At 40.5% G+C, this 24,704-nt stretch overlaps 1 protein-coding gene across 1 annotated transcript in view; it reads left to right on the forward strand.

Moving 5' to 3' along the window:
* The first annotated feature begins 12,136 nt into the window (after positions 1-12,136).
* met (MET proto-oncogene, receptor tyrosine kinase) overlaps positions 12,137-24,704 on the forward strand; it is a 70,727-nt gene continuing 58,159 nt past the window's right edge. The window contains exons 1-2 of the mRNA XM_085412982.1: positions 12,137-12,398; positions 13,872-15,069. Coding sequence (XP_085269108.1) covers positions 13,873-15,069 — 1,197 coding nt within the window. The 5' untranslated portion in view covers positions 12,137-12,398; position 13,872. The remainder of the gene's footprint in view (positions 12,399-13,871; positions 15,070-24,704) is intronic.

Below are 24,704 nucleotides of genomic sequence, written 5' to 3' on the forward strand. Positions count from 1 at the left end.
TGCCTCATGCAGCTCGCATAAGGCGGTGACCGTGTCCGCTTGTGGTGGAATATAAACGGCACTTACAATGACCGATGTAAATTCCCGAGGTAGATAAAAAGGACGACACATGATGGACAGTAGTTCCAGATTTGGTGTGCAGGAGCGTGTGAGAGGAACAACGTTCGCACTGTTGCACCAGTTGTTGTTCACCATTAAACACACGCCGCCTCCCCTTGACTTCCCCGAGTCCCGTGTCCTGTCCATGCGGTGAACCGAGAAGAACTCGGCCGGCTGGATGGCGTGGTCCGGCACCGCTGGGTTCAGCCATGTCTCGGTGAAGCAGAGGAGATTGCAGTCCCGAATGTCTCTCTGGAACTTTATCCTGGCCCTGAGGTCGTCAAGCTTGTTCTCCAGTGACTGGACGTTGGCGAGCAGGATGCTAGGCAGAGGTGTGCGGTGTGCACGAGCTCTCAGCCTGTTCCTGACGCCGGCTCGCTTCCCTCTAGGCCGCCGCTTCCCTTTGTTCTCCCTCGAGATCTCACTCGGCCAGCTCGGATCCGGAGTTAAAAACTTCGAATTGTGAGTACATTGTATACCAATAGAAACAAGAGTGTCACTGTCATACCTAATGTACCCAATGGTGATGATTTTGCCGATTTAGAAACGCTGAAAACTAACTTAAAAAACAAAGACAAAGAAAAAGTGGTCGGAGCAGTCGTGACGGCAGCCGACCTCACCGGCGCCATCTTCATTTCAGGCCCGTCTGAAGTTTGCCAGAGAGCACATGGATGATACAGCAGAGGATTGGGAGAATGTCATGTGGTCAGATGAAACCAAAGTAGAACTTTTTGGTATAAACTCAACTCGTCGTGTTTGGAGGAAGAAGAATACTGAGTTGCATCCCAAGAACACCATACCTACTGTGAAGCATGGGGGTGGAAACATCATGCTATGGGGCTGTTTTTCTGCCAAGGGGACAGGACGACTGATCCGTGTTAAGGACAGAATGAATGGGGCCATGTATCGTGAGATTTTGAGCCAAAACCTCCTTCCATCAGTGAGAACTTTGAAGATGAAACGAGGCTGGGTCTTCCAACATGACAATGATCCAAAACACACTGCCCGGGCAGCAAAGGAGTGGCTCCGTAAGAAGCATTTGAAAGTCCTGGAGTGGCCTAGCCAGTCTCCAGACCTCAACCCCATAGAAAATCTGTGGCGGGAGTTGAAAGTCCGTGTTGCTCGGCGACAGCCCCAAAACATCACTGCTCTCGAGAAGATCTGCATGGAGGAATGGGCCAAAATACCAGCTACTGTGTGTGCAAACCTGGTAAAGACCTATAGTAAACGTTTGACCTCTGTTATTGCCAACAAAGGTTATGTTACAAAGTATTGAGTTGTATTTTTGTTATTGACCAAATACTTATTTTCCACCCTGATTTACGAATAAATTCTTTACAAATCCTACCATGTGGATTCATGGATTTTTTTTTCACATTCTGTCTCTCACAGTTGAAGTGTACCTCTGGTGCAAATTACTGACCTCTGTCATCATTTTAGGTGGGGGAACTTGCACAATCGGTGGCTGACTAAATACTTTTTTGCCCCACTGTACGTGGTCATACATGCTTTTTCCTTTTTTTTCCTGCCCAATGCATCATTTGAGTATATGCCAATTCAAAAGTGTAAAATTAATTTAAAGTTCTTGTGAGGATGATTTTGAACGGTTTGGTTTTACATGTAGGTTGATGTCTCTCCACTCACTTTGTGAGGAGCATCACTCAGCTTTTAAAATGCAACAGCCTCCTCTAGTGGAAAACACAGAGAACTGCATATTCGCAATGTAGACAATCAAACAGGAAACGCTCTGCACCTTTATAGTGTCTTCAACCTTAACAGGACTTAATAATGATGTTGTTGGACTTGTCTTTTTTGTATGGCCTTTATTTTACTTTCGGTTTTTCTGAAGTTAGTTTCATGATTTTTTTTATCCTGATCTATTATTGCACTTTGTATTACAATTAACATAAAGTGTTAAATAATTACAAAATATAATTTTTTTGCCCCAGTTATTTTGAGACATGTTGGTTCCATCAAATTCAAAGTGTGCCAATGTTTCTCTTAAAGTGGTAGATATTCTCAGTTTAAATATTTATATTCTATATTCAGCTGTCAATAAAATATGGATTTATGAGATTTGCAAATATTGCACTGTATCGTGTGTCTTTTGTCGTGTCTCCCTCCCCTCATCCCCAATTGATGCTCAACAGGGTTTAAGGAGACATGCTTGGCCAGTCAAGACCCTTTACCCTCAGTTTATTGAGCAAGGCAGTGGTCATCTCAGGGGTTTGTTTGGGGTCATTATCATGTTTAAATACTGCTCTGCAGCCTAGTTTCCGAAGGGAGGAGATCATGCTTTACGTCAGTATGTAAAATTACATCCCGAGGTTCATGGTTTCCTCAATGAACTGTAGCTCCCCAGTGCCGGCAGCACTCATGCAGCACTACCATGACCATTCACCTGGTTCCCACCACCTGAAACTAAATAAGTTTATCTTGGTCTCATCAGACAACAGTAATCTATGTCCTTAGTCTGCTTGTCTTCAGCAAACGTTTTTTGCCTTGTTTCTCTTTCTTGTGCATTATCTTTAGAAAAGGCTTCCTTCTGGGACTACAGCCATGCAGACCAATGCATGCAGTGATGCATTGTGCAGTGTATGGTCTGAGCACTGACAGGCTGACCGCCCCACCCCTTCAACCTCTGAAGCAATGCTAGCAGCACTAATACATCTATTTTCTAAAGACAGCCTCTATGACACTGAGCAAGTTTGAATGTGAGAGCAATAAAACCAAATTTAACACACGTGGTCCCCATTCACACCTGAGATCTTGTAACACTAACAAGGCACATGACACCAAGGAGGGAAAATGACTAATTGTTTAACAAATATGTCCTCAAACTGTTTAAGGAGGTCAGACTTCCCACTCAGGCACATAACATACAAATTCCACACGAAAGGCCCAAGTTGACTAGAAAGTTCAAAGAGGAACCTTGTTGCTGTATAGTGACAGTGCTAAATTTTGCACTACCATACTGCCTAAAACCATGAACCATCCATTGCAAAAAATATGTAACGGAGACAATACAAGACAGAAAAACTGCAATCAGTCTATCAATTGTCTATAAGTGGCTTTCACACATGTGTTAAGAACTGAGGTACCAATCTTTTCACTTATATTTACAACATTCTATGTATGTATCTGTATTATTATGAGAGTGGCCTCTAGCTATTGCCTGATGCATTTTCCCACTTGAATTAGGTCATTACTGGCTAAGCATACATAAACGTTTTTTCAAAGTGAGAACTGCAGCAGAAAAAAAATGAACAGCTGTCAGTAAGCTGTAAATGAATGAGGTATCAGACATGACTTAGACATGAGGTTCAGTCTCCTCTCTTCTCCTCAGGTCAGAATGACTAACCACCATCACAAGTGTTTGTCAGTTGAGAGGTGGAGACCAGGTGAAGTAAACCACCTGGAGGGCTGGAGAGTCAACAGCTGTTTCCTATCACAGCATAAAGTCATTGGTGATTCTGTGATTTGTTGGATATATCAAGAGAGAGACATTCAGCTTCTCTGAAGATGATATTTTGATCTCTACACTTGTTTACATTGAATCTTTTAAGACTCTTGGCTGCAAAAGTGCTACACCTTTAGGGGTTTATACAGAAATAAACATACAAAGAAGAGTTGTTTACTTTGCATTCTCCTTTAATACCTTTAATACTAGCAAATAAGTGACATTTATTTATATAGTGCTTTCGGGACGAGTAACAAAACACAAAAGACTTCAAATCCACTGAAGACAAAGCTGACAGAAATGAAAAGCACTCAAGACAATTCAGAAACTAGTCTTAATAATTTATTTTAACTCTATTATTTGTAGGAAGTCTATATTGCTCTAGGATTTATAATTTCTTTAAAGTCTTCTTTTCTTGCACTTTTCTACCAAACATTTTTAGCTTTTCCCCCTAGAATACATAATATCTCTTGCAGAATGTCACTGCTGGCCCAAAACCACCAGTGGATACTGTGACTGAACGTACATTTGTCTAGGAGATTTCATTGCTGTCCTGGTCTGTTAACAGACATCTGGAGCTGAAACAAATTTCAGAGGGTTTTTATAAATCAGGTCAAATCGTAAACACCATCGTCCGTGTTCTCTCCTCGTGTGTGTTCAGCAAACAACTCCTCAGGGAAGCTGCTACTGTCCTGGTTTGCCCCAACCTCACACACGAGCTCTCAGGCTGATTGCCTGTAGGGTGTCATGTCAAATTTGTCTAACTAAAAGACAAAAATCTGGTTTGTTTTGTTTTTTTAAAGATGAGTTTTAATTTAATAAAATATCACTCAATTTGATCAACGTCGTTTTTATATGTGTGACAGTCGCTGCAGCATCTCTGATGGTTTCCGAGCCCCATATGTTAGAAAAACGAGACACTCATACTGTATTTTAATGGCATGCTCTATTTGATCCCCTTTATTGCCCTGTAGAGAACATATTCCCTCGAGCCTCCTAATTTTGCAATGGTCAGTGATGTTTACAGAAGTTCCTTTGTAGCCATTCTTGAATGAAAACAAAACTTCACACACACACAAAGGGGAAAAACACATGATTTTTTTCACAGGAGGAATTTGAGTTGTTTGTTGGCCTGATGCTCTGTCAGCTGTTGCTGCAGTGAATGCTGAAACTGATAAAGCTATGACATCAAGCAAGAAAAAGGCTGGCAGAGAACCTCCCACTCAACCACAAAAGCTTGTTACAGATGTTCCTCTCTCCAGCACACCTGGTCTCTAGAAGTCAGTGACTGCACTATTTGAAACGATACGTCACTTAGACCTCTGAGCATAGCTCTTAAGAAAACATAACTTGATCCACTAAAGCTTACAAGGTGAATCCAGGGCATCTTCGTTTATGCCATGCATAGCTTCTTCTTTGTTATTTTTGTACTTCTCAGTAATTACCTGTCAATCAAATACTGAGAAAACGCGGTATCCTTGGAACTGGTCTTGATATATCTTGAACAGTTACAGTGGGGCAAAAAAGTATTTAGTCAGCCACCGATTGTGCAAGTTCCCCCACTTAAAATGATGACAGAGGTCAGTAATTTGCACCAGAGGTACACTTCAACTGTGAGAGACAGAATGTGAAAAAAAAAGTCCATGAATCCACATGGTAGGATTTGTTTTGTTTTTTTTGTTTTGTTTTTTGTTTTTTTCTAAATGACATCAGAAACAGCAGTATGCGACATTACGTGATGGCAGAGCTTCAGTTCATCCTTTGTCATTTTTTTTTTTTTTTTTTTTTTTTAATAAATAGGACAGGGGGAATGAATGAGAGAAAGAGGGGGAGAGAAAGAAAGAAAACCAAAGGGGAGAAGAGACGGTGAGAAGGGGGGGGAAGAGAGAGAAAAAAAAAAAAAAAAGAACTAGGATAGGTAGGATTTGTAAAGAATTTATTCGTAAATCAGGGTGGAAAATAAGTATTTGGTCAATAACAAAAATACAACTCAATACTTTGTAACATAACCTTTGTTGGCAATAACAGAGGTCAAACGTTTACTATAGGTCTTTACCAGGTTTGCACACACAGTAGCTGGTATTTTGGCCCATTCCTCCATGCAGATCTTCTCGAGAGCAGTGATGTTTTGGGGCTGTCGCCGAGCAACACGGACTTTCAACTCCTGCCACAGATTTTCTATGGGGTTGAGGTCTGGAGACTGGCTAGGCCACTCCAGGACTTTCAAATGCTTCTTACGGAGCCACTCCTTTGCTGCCCGGGCAGTGTGTTTTGGATCATTGTCATGTTGGAAGACCCAGCCTCGTTTCATCTTCAAAGTTCTCACTGATGGAAGGAGGTTTTGGCTCAAAATCTCACGATACATGGCCCCATTCATTCTGTCCTTAACACGGATCAGTCGTCCTGTCCCCTTGGCAGAAAAACAGCCCCATAGCATGATGTTTCCACCCCCATGCTTCACAGTAGGTATGGTGTTCTTGGGATGCAACTCAGTATTCTTCTTCCTCCAAACACGACGAGTTGAGTTTATACCAAAAAGTTCTACTTTGGTTTCATCTGACCACATGACATTCTCCCAATCCTCTGCTGTATCATCCATGTGCTCTCTGGCAAACTTCAGACGGGCCTGGACATGCACTGGCTTCAGCAGCGGAACACGTCTGGCACTGCGGGATTTGATTCCCTGCCGTTGTAGTGTGTTACTGATGGTGACCTCTGTTACTTTGGTCCCAGCTCTCTGCAGGTCATTCACCAGGTCCCCCCGTGTGGTTCTGGGATCTTTGCTCACCGTTCTCATGATCATTTTGACCCCACGGGATGAGATCTTGCGTGGAGCCCCAGATCGAGGGAGATTATCAGTGGTCTTGTATGTCTTCCATTTTCTGATGATTGCTCCCACAGTTGATTTTTTCACACCAAGCTGCTTGCCTATTGTAGATTCACTCTTCCCAGTCTGGTGCAGGTCTACAATACTTTTCCTGGTGTCCTTCGAAAGCTCTTTGGTCTTGGCCATGGCGGAGTTTGGAGTCTGACTGTTTGAGGCTGTGGACAGGTGTCTTTTATACAGATGATGAGTTCAAACAGGTGCCATTCATACAGGTAACGAGTGGGGGACAGAAAAGCGTCTTACAGAAGACGTTACAGGTCTGTGAGAGCCAGAGATTTTCCTTGTTTGAGGTGACCAAATACTTATTTTCCAACCTAATTTACGAATTAATTCTTTACAAATCCTACCATGTGAATTCATGGATTTTTTTTTTCACATTCTGTCTCTCACAGTTGAAGTGTACCTCTGGTGCAAATTACTGACCTCTGTCATCATTTTAAGTGGGGGAACTTGCACAATCGGTGGCTGACTAAATACTTTTTTGCCCCACTGTATACTAACAACTACTGGTACAGGAGCTTATATAGCCAATGTTGTGAAGGTGAGGACGAAGCAAGGAGATACAATTTTAAAAAAGAAAAACAGTAATCATTCAATTAAAAAAAAAGTCTGAGTTTTACATTTAATGGATCTGACGCTGAAGCTATAGTCCTCTAGTCTTTTTTAACTGGGTCTAATTCTGTGCTTACTTATATCTGTAGGGTAACTACTGAGTAACATGTACCAGTTGTGATGAGACAAATACATATGGGACAACTTCAGCCTCTTTAAAACACAAATGAAAATATACACGATAAAAAAAGAACATAGCTTGCTAATGTGATATTCAAAGATTTAAAAAAAATAATGGAAAAATGTACGAGTGGTCAGAGGTATTATTGGGATTGAGATGCAACTGGATATCATCTGCACTGAAATGAAAAGCAAGCGTTTGAGTGTGATTTCACCAAAAGCGAACATAAAGAAAATAATACCAGGCCTAACATTGAACCTTAGGGAACTCCACAAATCATTTATGCGAGCATTTATTTGTTCGTTTTATCAATACAATAATTCTTACCATGCACTGTAGAGCTTTCACAAACTGAATATTGAGCACTTACCCATGAAAAACATATGAAGTCATTTTAGGCAGTTTTAGGTAATCTACACTATATATCAGGATTATATATTATAGTGCAAGAAGAATGACAAATTGTGTGCTGGATAATATAAATATATTATCCCATTTGTAAAGCAGAAGGCTGTATTGCAAACAGAAACAAACCCTATTGTTATTGTTATCTTAAAAACTGTCAAAAGTGTGCACGGTCCTCATCTAAGAATTTGTATTAAGTATTTTTTGTTCATTCAGGCACTAAAGCACAAAGATAAGCTGGGTGTAGAATCATGTAAAGCAGTCTACCAAATTAATTATCACTAAAGTTTGCACATTTTAGCTGTCAAATTAATATGTCTTTGAAAAAAAAACTGGAAAAAAAAACCCGAACAAAGCAAATAGACATTCAGCATGAAGGCCAGAATCTCTGCTGCACTTTCACGTGCTCTTAAGTGTGGTTTGTTTTAGTCAAAGCTTCCACACATAAACAACCAGGGTGGGAGAGTAAGAGCTCTCGAATCATTCTATAAACTGTTTAAGAAGAGGGTGACACAGCAGAAATGGAGATGAAAACAGAGAATCTTGCAAGCAGAGGAATTTTGCAATCTAATTCGATTGTATTGTAGAAACTACTTGCAAAAAAGAATAAGGAGAATGAGAATTTAAAAGTAGAGTCAAACTACTTAAACAGAGAAAGAGGGTTTTTTGTAATCATTTATAGACGTAGCAGATATCATACTGAAGGGATATAAAATGTTGCATTTGTATATTTTAAGTCATTCTTGGTTGTTTCCAGATACACTTAAATCTGAGCATGTCTTAAGGATGCAAACATTTTAAATCAACAAAGTTTTTTGTTTGTTTTGTACACAGTAGAAAAATTGATGAACTACGTGGTTTAAATTTTGAAGACGTTGGACACACTTATTTTCTTTTCCTTCATTATTTTCTTACCTGCACTGATGGCCTTTAGTGTGTGTGGATATGAGCTGTGTTCTGACTCCATCCATGGTGAGTCAGATTGGCAGATACAGACATAGAACGTGGCTTATTGACTGGCAGTCCTGCCCATCTGTTGCGAGAACCATTTCCTATGATGTGTGAGATTTTAATCTTTTGATTTCCTTTTTCATTAACAGCCCTTATATCTGAGACACGGGTAGTGGAAGATGAGCGGCCTGATCTGTCTCTCTCTGTATATGAAAATCTGGAGTCTGGACCTCCAGCGCTGGGGTTTGATAGCTGGTGAGGAAGCACTGTAACCAAAAGGTGACTAAAGGTTCATTTTAGACAGGAAACAATATGACTAACAATGAGCAAGACCAGTGTTTGTAGAAGAAAACAGAGTGTTAAAAGCAATACTGTGCAATATCTTCTCTTTCTAATAGTAACTGGATTTGATGAACAAAAAAACACACTTTAAAGTATGAGGGTGATAATTAACCACTTTAAAATAACTTGTTTTCCTGGCATCTTTTAAAGCAGTCTGCTTATTTATTTTCTGCAGACTGAAAATAAATCCATGTGCCATATTGCTTAGGATCATGGTGCAATGATATTATTGTAATATGCTGTGTATGTAACATATGTAAGATTTATGTGCGTTAGATTGATATTCTGGAGGAACCTTTATAGCACTGTGCAGGGTTTTCTATTGAAGCTGATCATAATTAGCCATACAATGCATTAATGTAAGTACATATAGACAAATAGGGTGACAAGATGGGAAATTTTTAAGAACAGAAGCAAGACAAATTCCACTGTAGTGTTTTTTTTTCAGGCATCAACATGCTGAACTAAGAATTATGCCCTGTGTTCATTTAACCTGTAATGAACTGTTCTGTTGCGTTCTTTTATGAATGATCCCGCTGATCAACTGAGTGATCAAAGCGGCACACTCTTAATCATAGCTCTTCTCCATGAGGTAAAGAACTCCGAGAGGTAAACATTCCATCTGGAGAATGAAACAGCCGGGACCTTTGATGGGTCAACAGCATCAATCAGAGTTTACTGTCCTGATCAGCGCTGAACCAGGGATTTTATTGACTGTGCAGGTGATAAATAACCTCCACTGAACTATATTTGGGTGAAGAAGAATGATCCACCTCCCTGGTAGTCTCTCACTTTTGCCTATGAGATTATTCCCTTTAGTTTCCATTCAGTAGCTTGTAAATTATTCTGGCAGTGCGGTCACTTCATGCTTTAAGAAAAGACGCCTGTTTGCTTCAAGTAACAGCAGATGGCGTCATAATAAGTCAGATACACTGACTGAAATAGATTGAAATAGATGAAATAGATTTTAAATGGTTTAGTGCAATCAAAATTGGCAAACAAAAAAATATGTTCTTTTTTTTACTCGACTTTAGCCCTGCAGAATTTTTTCTCCCATATCGTATGTTGACGTCCAAACATTGCACATTGCAAACATTGCAGCCCTTGTTGAAAAAGGCTCAGATTTGCTGGTCTAACACCAAAATAGTTTTTTCAAGGTTTTCCATCAGAGTTTGTAACCATGGCTGTGGAATTGGCTCTAATTCTTCCACACTTACAGAGGTGTACCACTGACATTTCGCAATAAGTACAGCTTTGTGCACTGGAGACCTGTCAAGACATGAAGACAGAAACAGTTTTTTCTCCACACTCCTTTAAACCAGCAAAAGGGTCAGTTTTTCTCTTCACTTTCACGTTTTGATCTCAGCCAAAGTGCAGCCTGGACCACATGAACAGAAAATAGAACTTAGTTGTTGTGTTGCAGGTGCTGTGGGTGCAGATGCAGATCATTCCTGCAGTGCACGTCATACACTGAGGTTTCCAAACTCTGTGTGTGACCATGGTTCACCACCAGACCAAGCTTTTCCATCATCGTCTTCTACTGCTACCCAGCACGACAAGAACATGAGCCAAAACAGAGTTCACCACCACAGGAGCCACACAGACACACCCCAGGGGTATACACTCACACAAATGCACACGCCCTGTGTCGGACACACCCCTTGCCAAGCGCATCAGAAATGCCCCGAGGTATGGCAAAACACAGTTGCTCCATCAAACATTGGCTACAGCAAGCCAAGGAGTGTATGAAATACAGTCTTGCATGTGAGACTAAAACCTTTCTATCTTCTCATGCACAACAGAAGGTACTAAAACAGCTGAGCTGAACTGAAACTTGATCCTAATTGCACATAAATCTTGCTGTGATTTCTAGCTTCATTATGTTAGTGCATGAAATAGCTCACCAGAAAATAAAAACAGAAACTGTCAACCTAAAGCTTTGAAGCATCAAAAGTTGCGCTGTCCATTTATTATGCTCTACTTGTATAATCGGTGTTCTCAGTTTTAACTTTGAGCTCTTTTTAGAACTGTGTCATGTATATGGTATTTAGGATTTTGTTGCTTTATGAGTTTTTCCTCCTTTGACAATAGTCAATGAATGATGCACATTAACAGGTTAATTGCTCTCTAGTGTTGTCAGAGATAACCATGTTGTCCTCTGGGAAATCAAGGAGGAAGGCTTACTGTTAAAAACTGAGAAAAGTAGTAGGAGGAAGGGAACTATTACTCTGTCACGTTACTTTTCATAACTGACATCATTGAAAGAGCTGTAAATCCAGTTTAACACTGAAAATGTCACAAATTCCACCACTGCAATGCATTCTTCCCCATCTATTAGCTTCATTAAAGCCTCACTGTGCAGTGAGTGCAAAAAGCCACCACCTGTGCAGATCCACAGCAGACTCCAAACTATTAATTCTGCATACACACTCTCTGTTTTCAGGCTTTCCAGTCTCCAGTCCGAATGCCCTCCTTTCAGGAAGTGGGACAAAGGAATTTTTTGAGCTGCCCACTGTGATTCATTGCTGACACACACACACACACACACACACACACACACACACACACACACACACACACACACACACACACACACACACACACACACAGTAGGTTTAGCCTTTATTTTAACTTAGCTCATTATTCATGGCTGAGTTTTAACACGACGACCGGCACTCTGACTCAGAGGGCTTCTGGAGGAGAGTCAGGTGGAAGTTGAAAGAAGAACTCTTCTTCTAGAAAGAGTTTTGTTCACGTTTTCTTTGTTTTACTGGCAAGCAATGCAGCATCAGAAAATCTAAGTGTGCAGTTTTAAATTGGTTTGGTATCGTTTTTTTAGTCCTAAGAAGTAAAAAGGAAACAGATTTATATATATATATATATATATATATATATATATATATATATATATATATATATATATATATATATATATATATATATATATATATATATATCGGCTAGTAAAGAATGTACTATTGCTTTAGTGCAAAAGAGCTGGAATTAAACAAATGTAGGTTGTTCGAAGTCACAAGATAATAATGCACAATTATAACATTTTATTAGTGCTTGATATTCCCAGCTCGAACACGTCGTTAATGCTTAGTTTAACAGCTCCTTCTTACATGGGTGTCTGCATTGCCTTATAGTCATAGACCGATTAGCTTCTGCAGCACCTGAAGAGCCGCACGGAGCTCCAGTGGAGGAAAGGAGGCGGGGCATTGCGCACCACGAGAGGAACTGAGATGTGAGCGGGTCTCTCTGCTGGATGCAGCCAGAGTTTAGTCCCACGCGTTTCAGCAACAGCAGGTCCACGGGCTTGCCTAAAACCGAAGGGTTTAAAACTAAATTGGAAGAAAAAAACTTTGCAGGGGGTTTATTTGTTTCACCGGGAAGCGAGAAGAAGAATCCCGGGTCACTCTGGATTTATTGAGAAAGTCTCAGTCTTGAGAGATTGTCCAGCGGAATATGATTTGAATCAACAAGACGTACCGCACTGTTGCTCACTAACAGAAAAGCAGGTAAGTTTGTTTCCAACTCCGCTAGTTTCCAGGATTTTTTTCTTTCTTTCTTTTCTTTTTTTTTTTTTTTTGGATATACTGTATATTCGTGGACCCTGACCCTCTCCTCCTGCTCTGTATATCGCAGCCTGTTTGGAAATGTTTTTTCTGGCCCCTCACACCATTTCACCAACTTCCCATTTGTGTTTTCTGAGCCTCTAGCCATGACTCACTTTCCTTTCAAACTGAAAACATTTTCACTGTTTTCCACCTCGCCTTTTGTCTTTTGGGGAAAAAAAAGAGAAAGAAACAGTCATGCTTAGAGGTTGTGATCTTTTTGTGTTTGGTGCAGGTGCACACTAATGTGCCCCCAATTACTCATAACAGATAAAAAGCAAGTCTTTGCTTCTCTTGACCCTGTCCTGGGATGAGAATGTTTTATAATAGAATCCTACATTGTTTAATGCTTATTTTCTTTGGCACACTATCGTCACCCTGCTGTGTTATTCCGTTTTTGACATGTATGAGTACCGCTTCATGTTTTCTGCCTTCAAGCACCTGTTAGTGCTGTCAGTGTGAAAATCTTCTCCGTGAAACATATGTTGCATCTGAAAGCTGAGTTTTCTCACCCAGACTTGCTCTACAATAGCAAATGAGCTCGTACCGTTCAGACATGATATAAATCAGGCAGATAGCGCACACTGGGGGGTTCTGAATGGTCTTACGCATAGCTGTGGGCATGAATATAAAACCCAAACTAACTGTGCAGCACGTTATTGCCTTATTTTGGTTTACAGCCTGGGTCTGTGTGTATGAAGCCACATCCAGACCGGGAGCATGAAAATGCGCATTTTGCCAATTCCCTCTGGTGTTGCTGTTGCCCCCCCCCCCCAAACAACCTCCCAGTGGATTACCATTTAGTTGGTGGGGTTATTTATCATTTTGCTGGAAGGTGCCCCTTGCCTTCTCCCTCCCACCTCTCTTGTTTTAATTGAGTTTATCTTTGCTCCCTTGGGTACTTGCTGTCTAAACTTAGGCCAGTGCCTGCTTCAGCGTGTAGAATGGCCTACACTGCTTTGCTTTGTGCTGTGGTCACATGGGAGCAGAGCAGAACAGAAGTGCTCGCCCAAGTCTTGTTGCTTGTTCATCCAGTGGTCAGTGAAGGCAGATGTTCAAGTGTCCATGATAAGAGGACTGATATCAAAGTTTTGTGTCACCAAAATGCCTCCAGTGACTTGAGTATGACTATATTAATTGCTTGTGGTGATGTGAGTAAACCCTGACTTTACTCCCTGACAGAGTTCTACTTGTGAATCTAAATAAGGGATTTGAATCTTCCAAATCAGCACAAACTGGAGCTTTTTCCCAAAAGTTCACACTCTACACAATTAAGGCCACCTATTCAGAGAGGCATGTGATGAATGCTTTAGTGCTTGTTGTTATAGCAGCGATGTTTTAATAATTCATTTCCCGTGTCTCTTATTTCTGGAACAGGATGAATCTCTGTTTGCTTCATGCCATCATGTTGCTGTGGGCTGTTCGCTCCAGCGTGCAGGGCCAGTGCGATAAATCATCAGAGGATACCAAACTCAACCTCTCGGTCACCTATGAGCTCCCATCGTTTACTGCAGAATTCCCAATCCAGAACATGGTGATACTGGATGGAGTCATCTATGTTGGTGCTGTAAACCGAATATATGCCCTGGCCCCAAACTTGAGAAAGCTGTCGGAGTACCACACAGGTCCGCTGCGTGCCAACGAGACCTGTGGCCAGAAGCTGAACGGAGCAAGCAGCAGTGGAAGAGTAGACAACCACAACATTGCCTTAGTAGCAGAGAACGTTTACGACAAGGGGTTGTACAGCTGTGGCTCAGCAGATAACGGTGTTTGCCGCCGTCACGTCGTGGATGATGGCGTGAGAAAAAGTGTAGATGAAGAAGTCTACTGCTTTGCCGACAATAAGAAACTAGAAACCGGGCAACCCGATGACTCAGATGTTGTAGTCAGCCCTTTGGGCTCCCAAGTGCTGAATGTGGAGAGCAATGTCATCAAATTTTTTGTTGGGAACTCAGAAATTCCGGGCAGAAGAAACATCTCAAGCAGTGCAAAACATCCCCATACCCTTTCTCTGCGGAAAATGAAGACAAGCCAAAATGGTTTTACTTTCTTCTCAAACAGATCATACATGGACCTAATTCCATCTCTACGTGGAAATTACTACCTGCGCTACGTTTACTCCTTCCAGAGTGGACCATTCACCTACTTCCTCACCGTGCAGCAGGTGAGCAAGAACTCTCAGGCCTACCACTCCCGCATAGTCCGCATGTGCTCCACAGACTCTGTGATTCGTCGCTACGTGGAAATGCCCCTTCAATGCATCAGCACCAACAAGCGACGGCGGCGCTCTGGGACAGATGTGAAAGTGTTTAATATCTTGCAGGCAGCCTATGTCACTAAAGCAGGAATTGACCCGGAATTCCAGAAGCTCATGAAGTTGGAAGAGGACGATGATGTGCTGTTTGCTGCCTTTGCCAAAGGAAAGCCAAACTCTAAAGACCCAACACCTAATTCAGCTGTTTGTGTGATTGCCCTGAAAAATATCAACGCCATGTTCAAGACCTACATGGGAACGTGCAACACCATAGAGCCATACCACTTCACTGGTTTAGACAACATTTCCTGCTACAATGGGGTAAGATCTGGGAATGGGAGGGGCTTACAGTTCAGTAAAAGTCATTGTAGACCAGAGGTAGGGGAACGCCAGGTCTCAAGGCCAGTGTCCTGCAGGTTTTAGATGCGTCCTTGATCCGACACAGCTTATTTAAAGGGCTAAATTACCTCCTCAACATGTCATGAAGTTCTCAAGTGGCCTTGTAATGAACTAATCATTTGATTCAGGTGTGTTGGCCCAGGGTGAAATCTAAAACCTGCAGGACACCAGCCCTTGAGGTCTGGAGTTCCCCACCCCTGTTGTAGACTTAGAGGGGAAAAAAGAACAATCCCATTTAAATAGAAAAAAATATTTGGAAATAATGTTTGTCTTGCTTTTTATAACTTCATAGCGTTTCTCCATTTAAAAAAACAAAGCAATGTCCATGTATGGTTTCAAATATTTGGTCTTCCTAAGATATAATAGTTCTTGCAGTTATGTTCCAGTACAAGTCTGCAATGACTATCGCTGCATTCACATGTATTTTTATGGCACTTTTTATGACTAGAGTGAGTTTTCCTGAAGGAAGTTTTAGAAGTGTTCCAGTGAAGTTTTACAAAGATGTCTGATTTTAATCTTTTGGAATTATAGACTTTACCTGTTAGACTAAATCCCATTTAGTTTGTTGGACGTAGAGACTGTAAGTTACTGGGTGGTCTCAGGTTCACACAGGCATTGTATCTACTTTGTGCTCGTCTAAGTTCCCTTGAGCAAGACATTGAAACATAACTTTGACCTCTGGCACCTGTTTTTAGGGGTGTACAGTGCAGTCTGTTGGTCAGGGGCAATTCTCGCATTGTTGTGGCTCAGTAATCCAGCACACTGAACATGAAATTATAGAATGACAAGGAGCCAAAAAGTCCTGACCTTCAACTTTAATTTGAAGTTGTTAACGTACATATTAGATAAAGACTGTACAGCTTGTTGTCATCTCAAAAGACTCATTCCACATTTGGAGCGAAAGAACAGCCATGTAGATTGTTTTTATGCCAAAATCACCAAATGTTCTTGCCCAATCTGTCCAACTCATGATATGCTTTTCATATGCTAATGAAATATCATTTTCTAAAATAAGCAAAAATAAGAAAGAAACAGAAAATGTTGAACAGCAAAAGATCAGTGTGGATCTTTCCGTGAGAGAGTTTATAGTTTCAGTCACTGAAAAGGACCGAAGTATTAAATAAAATTACATTTTCATTGTATGTTGATTGGATCAACATTTAAAAACATCTGCCTGATGTTGTGGGCCCTTTGCTCTGTTCTTCAAGTCAATACTGAGAAGGTTTTGGTGGTTAAGCAAATTTCCTGCTCAGAGAGGCTGCTACTGTCAGAGAGTGCAGTTGTCAAGTTAGGAGATGGTTTGCTCAGCAGCAATTTTCAGGTGGGTGCAAGTCAGAATAACATCCCCATAATGGGAGCCCAGGTTCCAGCATAAGACTGCATTGTAACGAGATGAGTAGCAGTAGTTACTTAACTAACTGCTTAGTGTTTTAATGTTGTGGCTAATGGATTTTTTTGGTTTCTTAAAATTTCTTTACTTTAATCTGATGTGGAAGGATCTCTGAATTAAATCTGAAAGTCAGCTGTAGCTAATATGCTAGAGAAGTCCCCCCTCCTCCATTGCTGTTGCAAAATTGTTGAAGCTGGTCATCTTTTCTGCTTCGCCTCTGTCCTCTGATCTATCAGCAATGGCCCAATCAATCGGCTGAATCACCTGATCAATAACGACATGAAGTTAACTGCTGACCACCCTGACAAAGGGCCTGTCAATATGTGTACTAGAGCTTGCCCCTCCGTGACTTCATCTTTACTTAACCTCGGCATCAGTCAGTACTGTATATCACCAGTCAGGCACTGGATTACCTCGATATATTATGCAGTGAATAGGTTGTCAAAGGGCAAGCACACACAGGAGTAATGAGAGAGTCAAGTGGAAACAGCCAACACACTCCAGAGGAAAACTGCTGTCAAAACACTGGGCATGTGTGTTACTACAGAGGCTGTTTTTGTGTCACGAATTGGCTTTAAAATCGTTGGATTAGCCTTCATAGTAGCAACGTTTATTGCCGCTTGACTGCAAACCACAACCATGCACCATATCTGGGGTTAAAAAGCATTTCTGATTGATGAGGTTTGCACAATTGATCCTTTTTGTTATAGACTGTGTACTCCAGTGAGTGACTTTTGCATACTAGGCTGCTGTGTTTTAGACATTTTCTCTATCTTTCTAAGTGTCCTTCTTGTACAAAATAAAAATCAATAAACAGACAGTTTAAATTAGCTTGAAATGCATAACCCGTTCCAGTAAACAACAAGTCTGCAATATAGTGTAATCCTCATGAGCAAAGATTTGTTTACATTCAGCTTTTGCCATTGCTTGCATGCTTATGGCTTAACAATCCTATTTAATGAACCTTTAGAAATGGCATGTTTGCAGAACTGTGTTTTGAATAGTCTACATACTTATTCCATTCCATTCCATTTCCCTCACACAGACTTTAAGAATTGCAATTTAGTTTTGAGCAATCACCTTGCTCTCATTTAAAAAGATTCAGTCAGTGCTAAGTTGCTAGCCTTCCATCTCCTGCTCCGTGAGAAGGAAACAGGAGACAACTGAATGTATCGGCCGTAGCTTGTTATCACCAATATCCGATTCAGCTCATCAAAGAAGGATAACTGATCCGGATCAGTGCATCCCTAGTCATTTAGAGAGTCTTTTGTTCTGTGGTCAGAGTATCTCCAGCTCTAGGTTTGTAAACTGCAGGTGCCAACAGTTGTTCTTTTGGTCTAAAGATCCATTGGACTGCCATTTGAACCAAAACATACAACTGATGGAGAACTGTGTCATGTGCTGGTACACATCGTGCAGCAAGGCTGCAGAGAAGAACAAGAATACCATCACTAGTTGAATTCTAAGACTGCAGAGTTTGGTGTCTATCCATGGGATGAGGAGCTCACCAATGAGGCAGATGATCAGATCATTAGTAATTGCACAAAGTGTGTGTAGTATTATATATTTATTGCTCTAAAAGGTGTGAGTACATGTCCTAATGCATGCAAATTCAACCTCATCCTGCTGACACGTATACAAACTTTTCTTGCTGTGTATCAGTTTTCTTCTGCAGGTCTTTTTTTCTGATGGATTCGTTCTTTTCTGGACACATTACCTCGACTAAATGTTCATTAAATGTTCACTGTTCCACTGCATCAGCAGATGCGAAATGAGCAGAAATGTAATTCATAAAACATTCCTCCAATGTGCTACAAGTGATCAAAATCTGCAAAGCTGTATCTTGCCAATCTGCGGTCTGATCTTTTAGTTCTGAATGTGGTGATTTTTTTTTTCTTTTCTTTTTTTTTTTTTTGATGGGACCTTACAGACAGACATGAAGAGTGACACGTGGTTGAAAGGAGATTGAAAGCAGCTTTACGAATACATGCACATACGTGGTGGGTGGGTGTTTGTGTACATCAGTGCAGTCCTGACAGCTATCAGCAGCAGAGATCCACAGGGGAAAGTGAGGAATGCTGGGAGCAAGGGATGGTGGGGGGGCGGGGGGGATTTGAGGGCAGTGCATATCTGACTCTCAGTGAGCTGTGATGAATGGCTGGGGGATAACAGGGCATCAGCAGCTGGGTGGAAGATGATCCTCTAAACCCGCTGTGGCGGCCAGCCACACTGGCAGTGTCTCTGCCCTGCTTGCCCTGACCCCCACCTGTTACCGGCACCTGTGGGAAAGTGCAAAATGCATCCACGGCAAAACAGTTTCATCATGATGAGCGCAAATTTGCAAAAGTGCATTGGTGTTTAAAAATTAGAAGATGCGCTTTTAAAGTTTGTGTCATTGTAAAAACAGGACTCCCATTGGGAGAGAGCGGGGCGGGAGGGGGGAGTTTAAAAATGGAGAACTCAAAACAAACCACAGACCAGACCTTGTTGCTCTGTGCATCACTGCTGAACAGATGTGATTTTTTTTTTTTTTTCCCCCGCTGCTTAACAGTGAATACATTTGGATCCTGAACCATTTATCTGCTGTAAGCTCACAAAGTTTGTTGAGCTACTGTGCGCGGGATCAAAACAAAAATCTTCCTGTTGCAAATCAAACAGCTCCCACCTCAATCTACTTCGGCTCCAAACTTCTTGAAAAGGAGACTCATTTATCAGATGGCAAACACCGAGCATACCCTTTTCTCTCCTGAAACCACAAACAGCAATTGTCTGTTTCCTCTCCTTGACAGGCTCCATAAAAACTGCTGTTTTGATCACTGAGTGAGAGTGCACTATTCCATTATTAGACATTCTTTCCTCTTGACTCAGTTGATTACAGGGTGACATCAGTTTTTGCTGGAGGTACAGGAGCATCTCCGTGCTGTGTAATTATCAGAGGACTCCTTCTGTTGTCTCTTTGTCATTCACTGCAGTGCACACATTTTGATTTAAAAGTTGATTTTAAAAACTGCGCCTCGTTCTTTCTTTTGCAACTGTTTTTGCAACTGTTTTGGTATCCTGACACAGACATGCAGCCACTGTTGACTTTGTTTCATTCGTCTGCAAAAAAAAATCTGGGGTTTCAAAGTATCTCAAAGTTTGAAACTAGAGTTGCACAAATGCAGCAGTTCAAGTGCCGAATTGCTGCTGCCAGAAGAGCTTTTACTTTTGAATTTCTCTTTTATTGCTGACAGTCCTCGTGTCCTCGGCTGCCAGGTTAAGAAACAAGCTGTAACAACAAAAGGCTATCGAACAACTGTCCACCTGATGCTCGTGCTTTAAGTATGGCGTAGAGTCATGGCTCCCCTTAATAGATTTATGACCTATATTCAGTGGCATATGGCAGGTAGACTCTGTTATCAGGAGGTTTGTGAGAGTTAAGCACAGCCATAAATTCATGAGCTGCAGACATTTGGAGGATTCATACTTAGGCACACAAGAGGTTATTTTTGTCAGTTGCTCCACCAAACTGTGTGTTTCTGATGGAAGACTCCCAATAGGGATCTGGATGAGGTTGAAAGCTCAGTGTAAGAGCATGTTTGAAGTTTTTAAGTGCTGGTTGTCAGCTCAGACGTGCCTCTTAACTCCATTTCAGGCAGCAAGATATGATAAATGTTGTAATGATGAGTGGCCCTCTTTTCAGCTGTCTTTGTGACAGAAAAAATCTGCTTTTTAATTATTTCTGCAGGCTTATTTCTGTCTGCACGCTCCTCTCAGTTGCATGAAAGCCATAAAACTGAAAAAATAATAGATAATGTTAATCATGAAACAACTGAGCAACCAGGAGCAACTTCTATTTACTTTAATATTAGTTTATAATAAATTAGATCTATTGAGGTTGTATAGAGCAATTAAAAACTCCTAATTATCAACAGGTAACTGCTAATGAATCCATGAATTTCTTCAAAATTGAAATAAATACGATTAGAATTTGTGTGCATGCTAAATCCAAACAGGTTTTTGAGTGCTTAATCATCCAGTCTCATTCTTTTAACTAATTATCTTCTAAACACATATGCTAAAATGTAATCTCAGCTCAGCGATTGAATTTGATTAGTCAGATTTTATATTTCACTTGTCCTCCACCTCTGAGAGAAATTCACGAATATCAAAAGCACTCTTTAAACTATTGATCCGGCCCCCAGAATGTGCTGTGTCCTGACAGTATTGCTTTTGAAAAAGACACGCGAAGCCATTTTCTGGGGTAATGTAGTGTGCAGGCCCGTGGCAGGGATTTTTGAGCCTTTCCTTAAGTCTACTGAGGGAGCAGAAACACTTGAGACTAGAAATAAAGAACAGCCACATTCGGGGTCAAAATTATCATCGGATTACCATTGATCTGAGAAAACCCACCAAAGGCTGATTGCTTTTAAATTGAATTTTGGGCCTGATTGATTATAGTGCGAGTAATATAATTCCAGGAGGGAGACAGTTTTGACCGACGATCATTTTAATTAAGCTTCTTGTTTAAATGAACAGGTTTTAAGTGGTGGCTTGAAGAAAAAAAAAAACTGGCAAACAAGCTGCTACAGATACTCACCCAGTGATATTTTGTTATGTGTCTGATTATAAAATAGTAAACGTCATTTTATGTGGTTTCAGGAATTCACAGGTATTTAGTTGCTAGATGAGATATAATTTCATTATATTTGCAGATAAAATTTTTGTATACAACACTGAGTACGTACTGTAACAGCTACCTCATTAAAATATGGAACACAAACACTGCTGGAAAGTGTTTTGTTCCTTATTGCCTCAGTTTTTAATCATTAAAAACTCTATTTCTTCTACTTTTTGCACCTACACTTATGAGGTTGTTACTTTATTTTACAAATAAAGGTTAACATAGTATAACTATAAAAGTGTAACTATAAAAAAACACTAATAACTCACATGACCTACACAGGTAATTTCATTAGACTTGTCTTTTTTGAAAAAATGTGCCTGAAAACTACAAAACAAACTGGATGTAGCTGAATTGTGTCCCCAACAAAGTAAGTGGGTAACCTTTATTTATTCACAGCTTGTAAAAACACAGAGAGGTTTAAGTATTGGGGGGGGGGGAACAAATGTGTATGAAACTGTAAAATGCATTATGTCAAGAAAATACCAAGACACATAAGAAATGTAATGTATCTAATGTGACAGCAATTACTGAGAAATCAATCTTCACTTTACGTGTCCCAGATGTTTCATAGATTTTTTTTTTTTTTTGTACTTTTCCACTGACCTAATGAGAGTTTCAGGTGATTAGATCCACAGCTGTCAGACAATAGATGGACTTATTGCTGCAAATCTCTCAGTGGTGCTGCTGATTCACTGGGTTCTGCAGTGAATGTCATGATTTTCAGCCCCACATGCCCAAACCTGCTTATGACATCACTAAGCTGGTTTTTGTTCATTTAAACATATGCATGAAACAGATGTGGAAACAGCAGGCTTTATTAAAGCAAAGGACATTATAGTCATCATTTAATGAAGTCACTTAGTTGTTGTTGTTTTGTTTTTTTTTTGCATGTGTGTTGGGAGGAATTTTTACTTTTATTCACAGAGGACAGTGGTGATGAACAGGAAATGTGGGGAGAGCACGTAGGGGAGTGACATGCAGTAAAGGCCTGTTGGCTGGATCGACTCCATCTGGCTGTGATGAGATTTTACTCCAGTGGTATGTGCCCTAAACATTTGGCCATAGGGTTGACCTAATACACCATGACACTTGAACAATACCTAAACATTTACCACTAATGGCAGCCAGAAAATGCATTATCAGTGACTGTTTTCTTCACAAGCTATGGTGGATTTAGCTCTTAAAGAATTTTCCATTTCACTTCCAGGATAGACAGACATGTAACAGGTGCCCGCATATACAGAGTAGAGAGAAGTGGCGGTAACAGAATTACAGAGTACAGACAAATGTGCATGGGTTTTCTCACAGCGCTCCATTTTCCTCCCACAATCCAAAGACATGCACAGTAGGCTAACTGGCAATTCTAAATTGGCATAAGTGTGGACTTAGGTGTGAATTGTTCCCCTTTGACAGAACAACAGGCTTGGATACTCACACCCAGTGATTCTGAATAAAAAGAATTGATGGATGATATGATAAAAGGAAATGATCTTACATTTTTGTGGTATCTGATGAGTCTGTATGTTTATGTTACTTTTGGTTTGTGGCACATGCACCTCCATCCTTTACACATTCTGCGTTACCACTCATGCCACAGATTGTGTTCACCTGTCCGGGCCTGTTCGTGCCATTGCTCAGTTGGGTGCAGAACCCGCCGCTGCTCACAGCAAGTGGGTGCGTCTCCGTCTGTGTACAAGAATCGACAAAAGAATGAAAATAGCAAGTTCTTGTCCTGTCCTGTCGCTCTCTTTTTACTGCTCGTAGGCCAGTGTTTTGATAAAGAAGACATTGCATGAGTGATTGTGAGAACGATAAGATCAGAGCTGTGTTCCAGTAAGTTGCATCTATCTCTTTACATATGTTAACGCAGAGCTTTTGTGCGTGTCTGGACACCAGGTAAATAAAAAGCAGAGCTGGCGAAATAGGTTAGGTTTGTTAACGGATCAACTGAACACAGCAGCGTAAAAATGAACAGAAAATAGGATATCCACATATATGATTCAGTGATAATTGTAGGGACAGAAACTAAATCATCAACTATCCTTTGAGTGATTCCAGCTGCTCAAAAATGAGAAAATCATATATTTTATTGATTTCAAAGTCTGTGTGAAACTCTGATCTATGGGCAAAAAGAAAAATAGAGAAAATAATCAAGCAATTTGCTGATAGTCAAGATGTTCATTTGGCTATAAGGGTGAATCCATAATAATGTTCAACCCATGTAAAGTACTTTTTGTGTACCATGACATCTTGGGAAATTCTTCATGCCCTAGAGCAAAACATTCTGACTTGCTGTGAGGCGGTAAGAGCTGGCAGCTCTGTATTCCTCCATTCTCAGAAGGGCATTGCATCACCTGACAGCCATGTTGGGACAGGTCCCCTCTTCAAAAGGAGAGGCTTGGTCAGCACCCACTCAGGAAAAAAAACATGTATCCGATGTCTTGGTTTCCAAAGTTTTACCCTCAAATTAACCTCACCTTGGAGTTGTGCCAATCACGACAAGTTGTGCTGCTACTGTGAATCATTAATTTTTGACCAATACGTGACTAACGGTCACCTTACAGAATCTTTTTTTATTTTCTTTCAGTTTTTTTGCTTGTTAAAGATAAAACTGTTGTGCAAAAGTTTGCCTTTTTTTTTCTTTTTCCAACGCTTGCAGCGGTGGTGGGTCATTGTGAGCCTGTTCACGTCTGCAGGCATTTCCAGGCAATTTTCCACATGATTCCACATTCAGTCAGTGTTAATGTTTAGTTTGAATCCAAATTGTTAATTATTAAACCAGGAGTTCAGTTTCTTGTTTTGATGGAAGAGTGCGTAAATTGTTTTTGCATAGTCTTTTGTATGGATACCTTATCTTTGTTCCCTAGATAAAGACGGGTGTAGTAAATATGCAAACGGTTGATGCCTGCAAGCTGTCTTTCAATAAGCAAGGTAGGAAATTACCACCAGCCAAACATCAGCCAAACAGTGGTAAAATTAGGCCACAGCTGTTAGGATTTTTATTGCTAACTACAACGGGGATGAAACAAGCAATTTAACCCCTTAACTTATTTTATTTTCTCTATTTTATTTTAGAGTTGTTAAATTCATGTTATTTCTTCTTGAACAGCAGTGTGAACTTTAACTCTTCCTTTAATCTCAAGGATGATTACACTTGGAGACGTTTACAAGTTTTTTCTTTTTAAGCACACATTTATACGTTTTCTGTAAACATGCTATCAAATGGAAATATTCTACATGCCTTATGCATCATTTTAACTTTCAGGAAGACATATATGGTATCTTTGGAAATTTTACAGTCTGCACTTTAATTTAAGACTTTAAACATTTCTAATTTTGTTTGGAGGCACGGCATGAATTTGCAATGACCAGTTTGCATGTGACACTGTTTTCAGTGACGAGAAAGAATCTGTGGAGTGTTTTTCTTTCTTTTGTGCGCTTTTTAAAACAATTTGATGACCATTTTCAGATGTTGATGTTTAAATAAACCCAACTGCGAAA

The sequence above is a fragment of the Rhamphochromis longiceps genome, linkage group LG7 (genome assembly GCF_057381845.1).
Source record: "Rhamphochromis longiceps isolate RC_006_pf linkage group LG7, R_longiceps_female_GT1.1, whole genome shotgun sequence".
NCBI classification, from domain to species: domain Eukaryota; kingdom Metazoa; phylum Chordata; class Actinopteri; order Cichliformes; family Cichlidae; genus Rhamphochromis; species Rhamphochromis longiceps.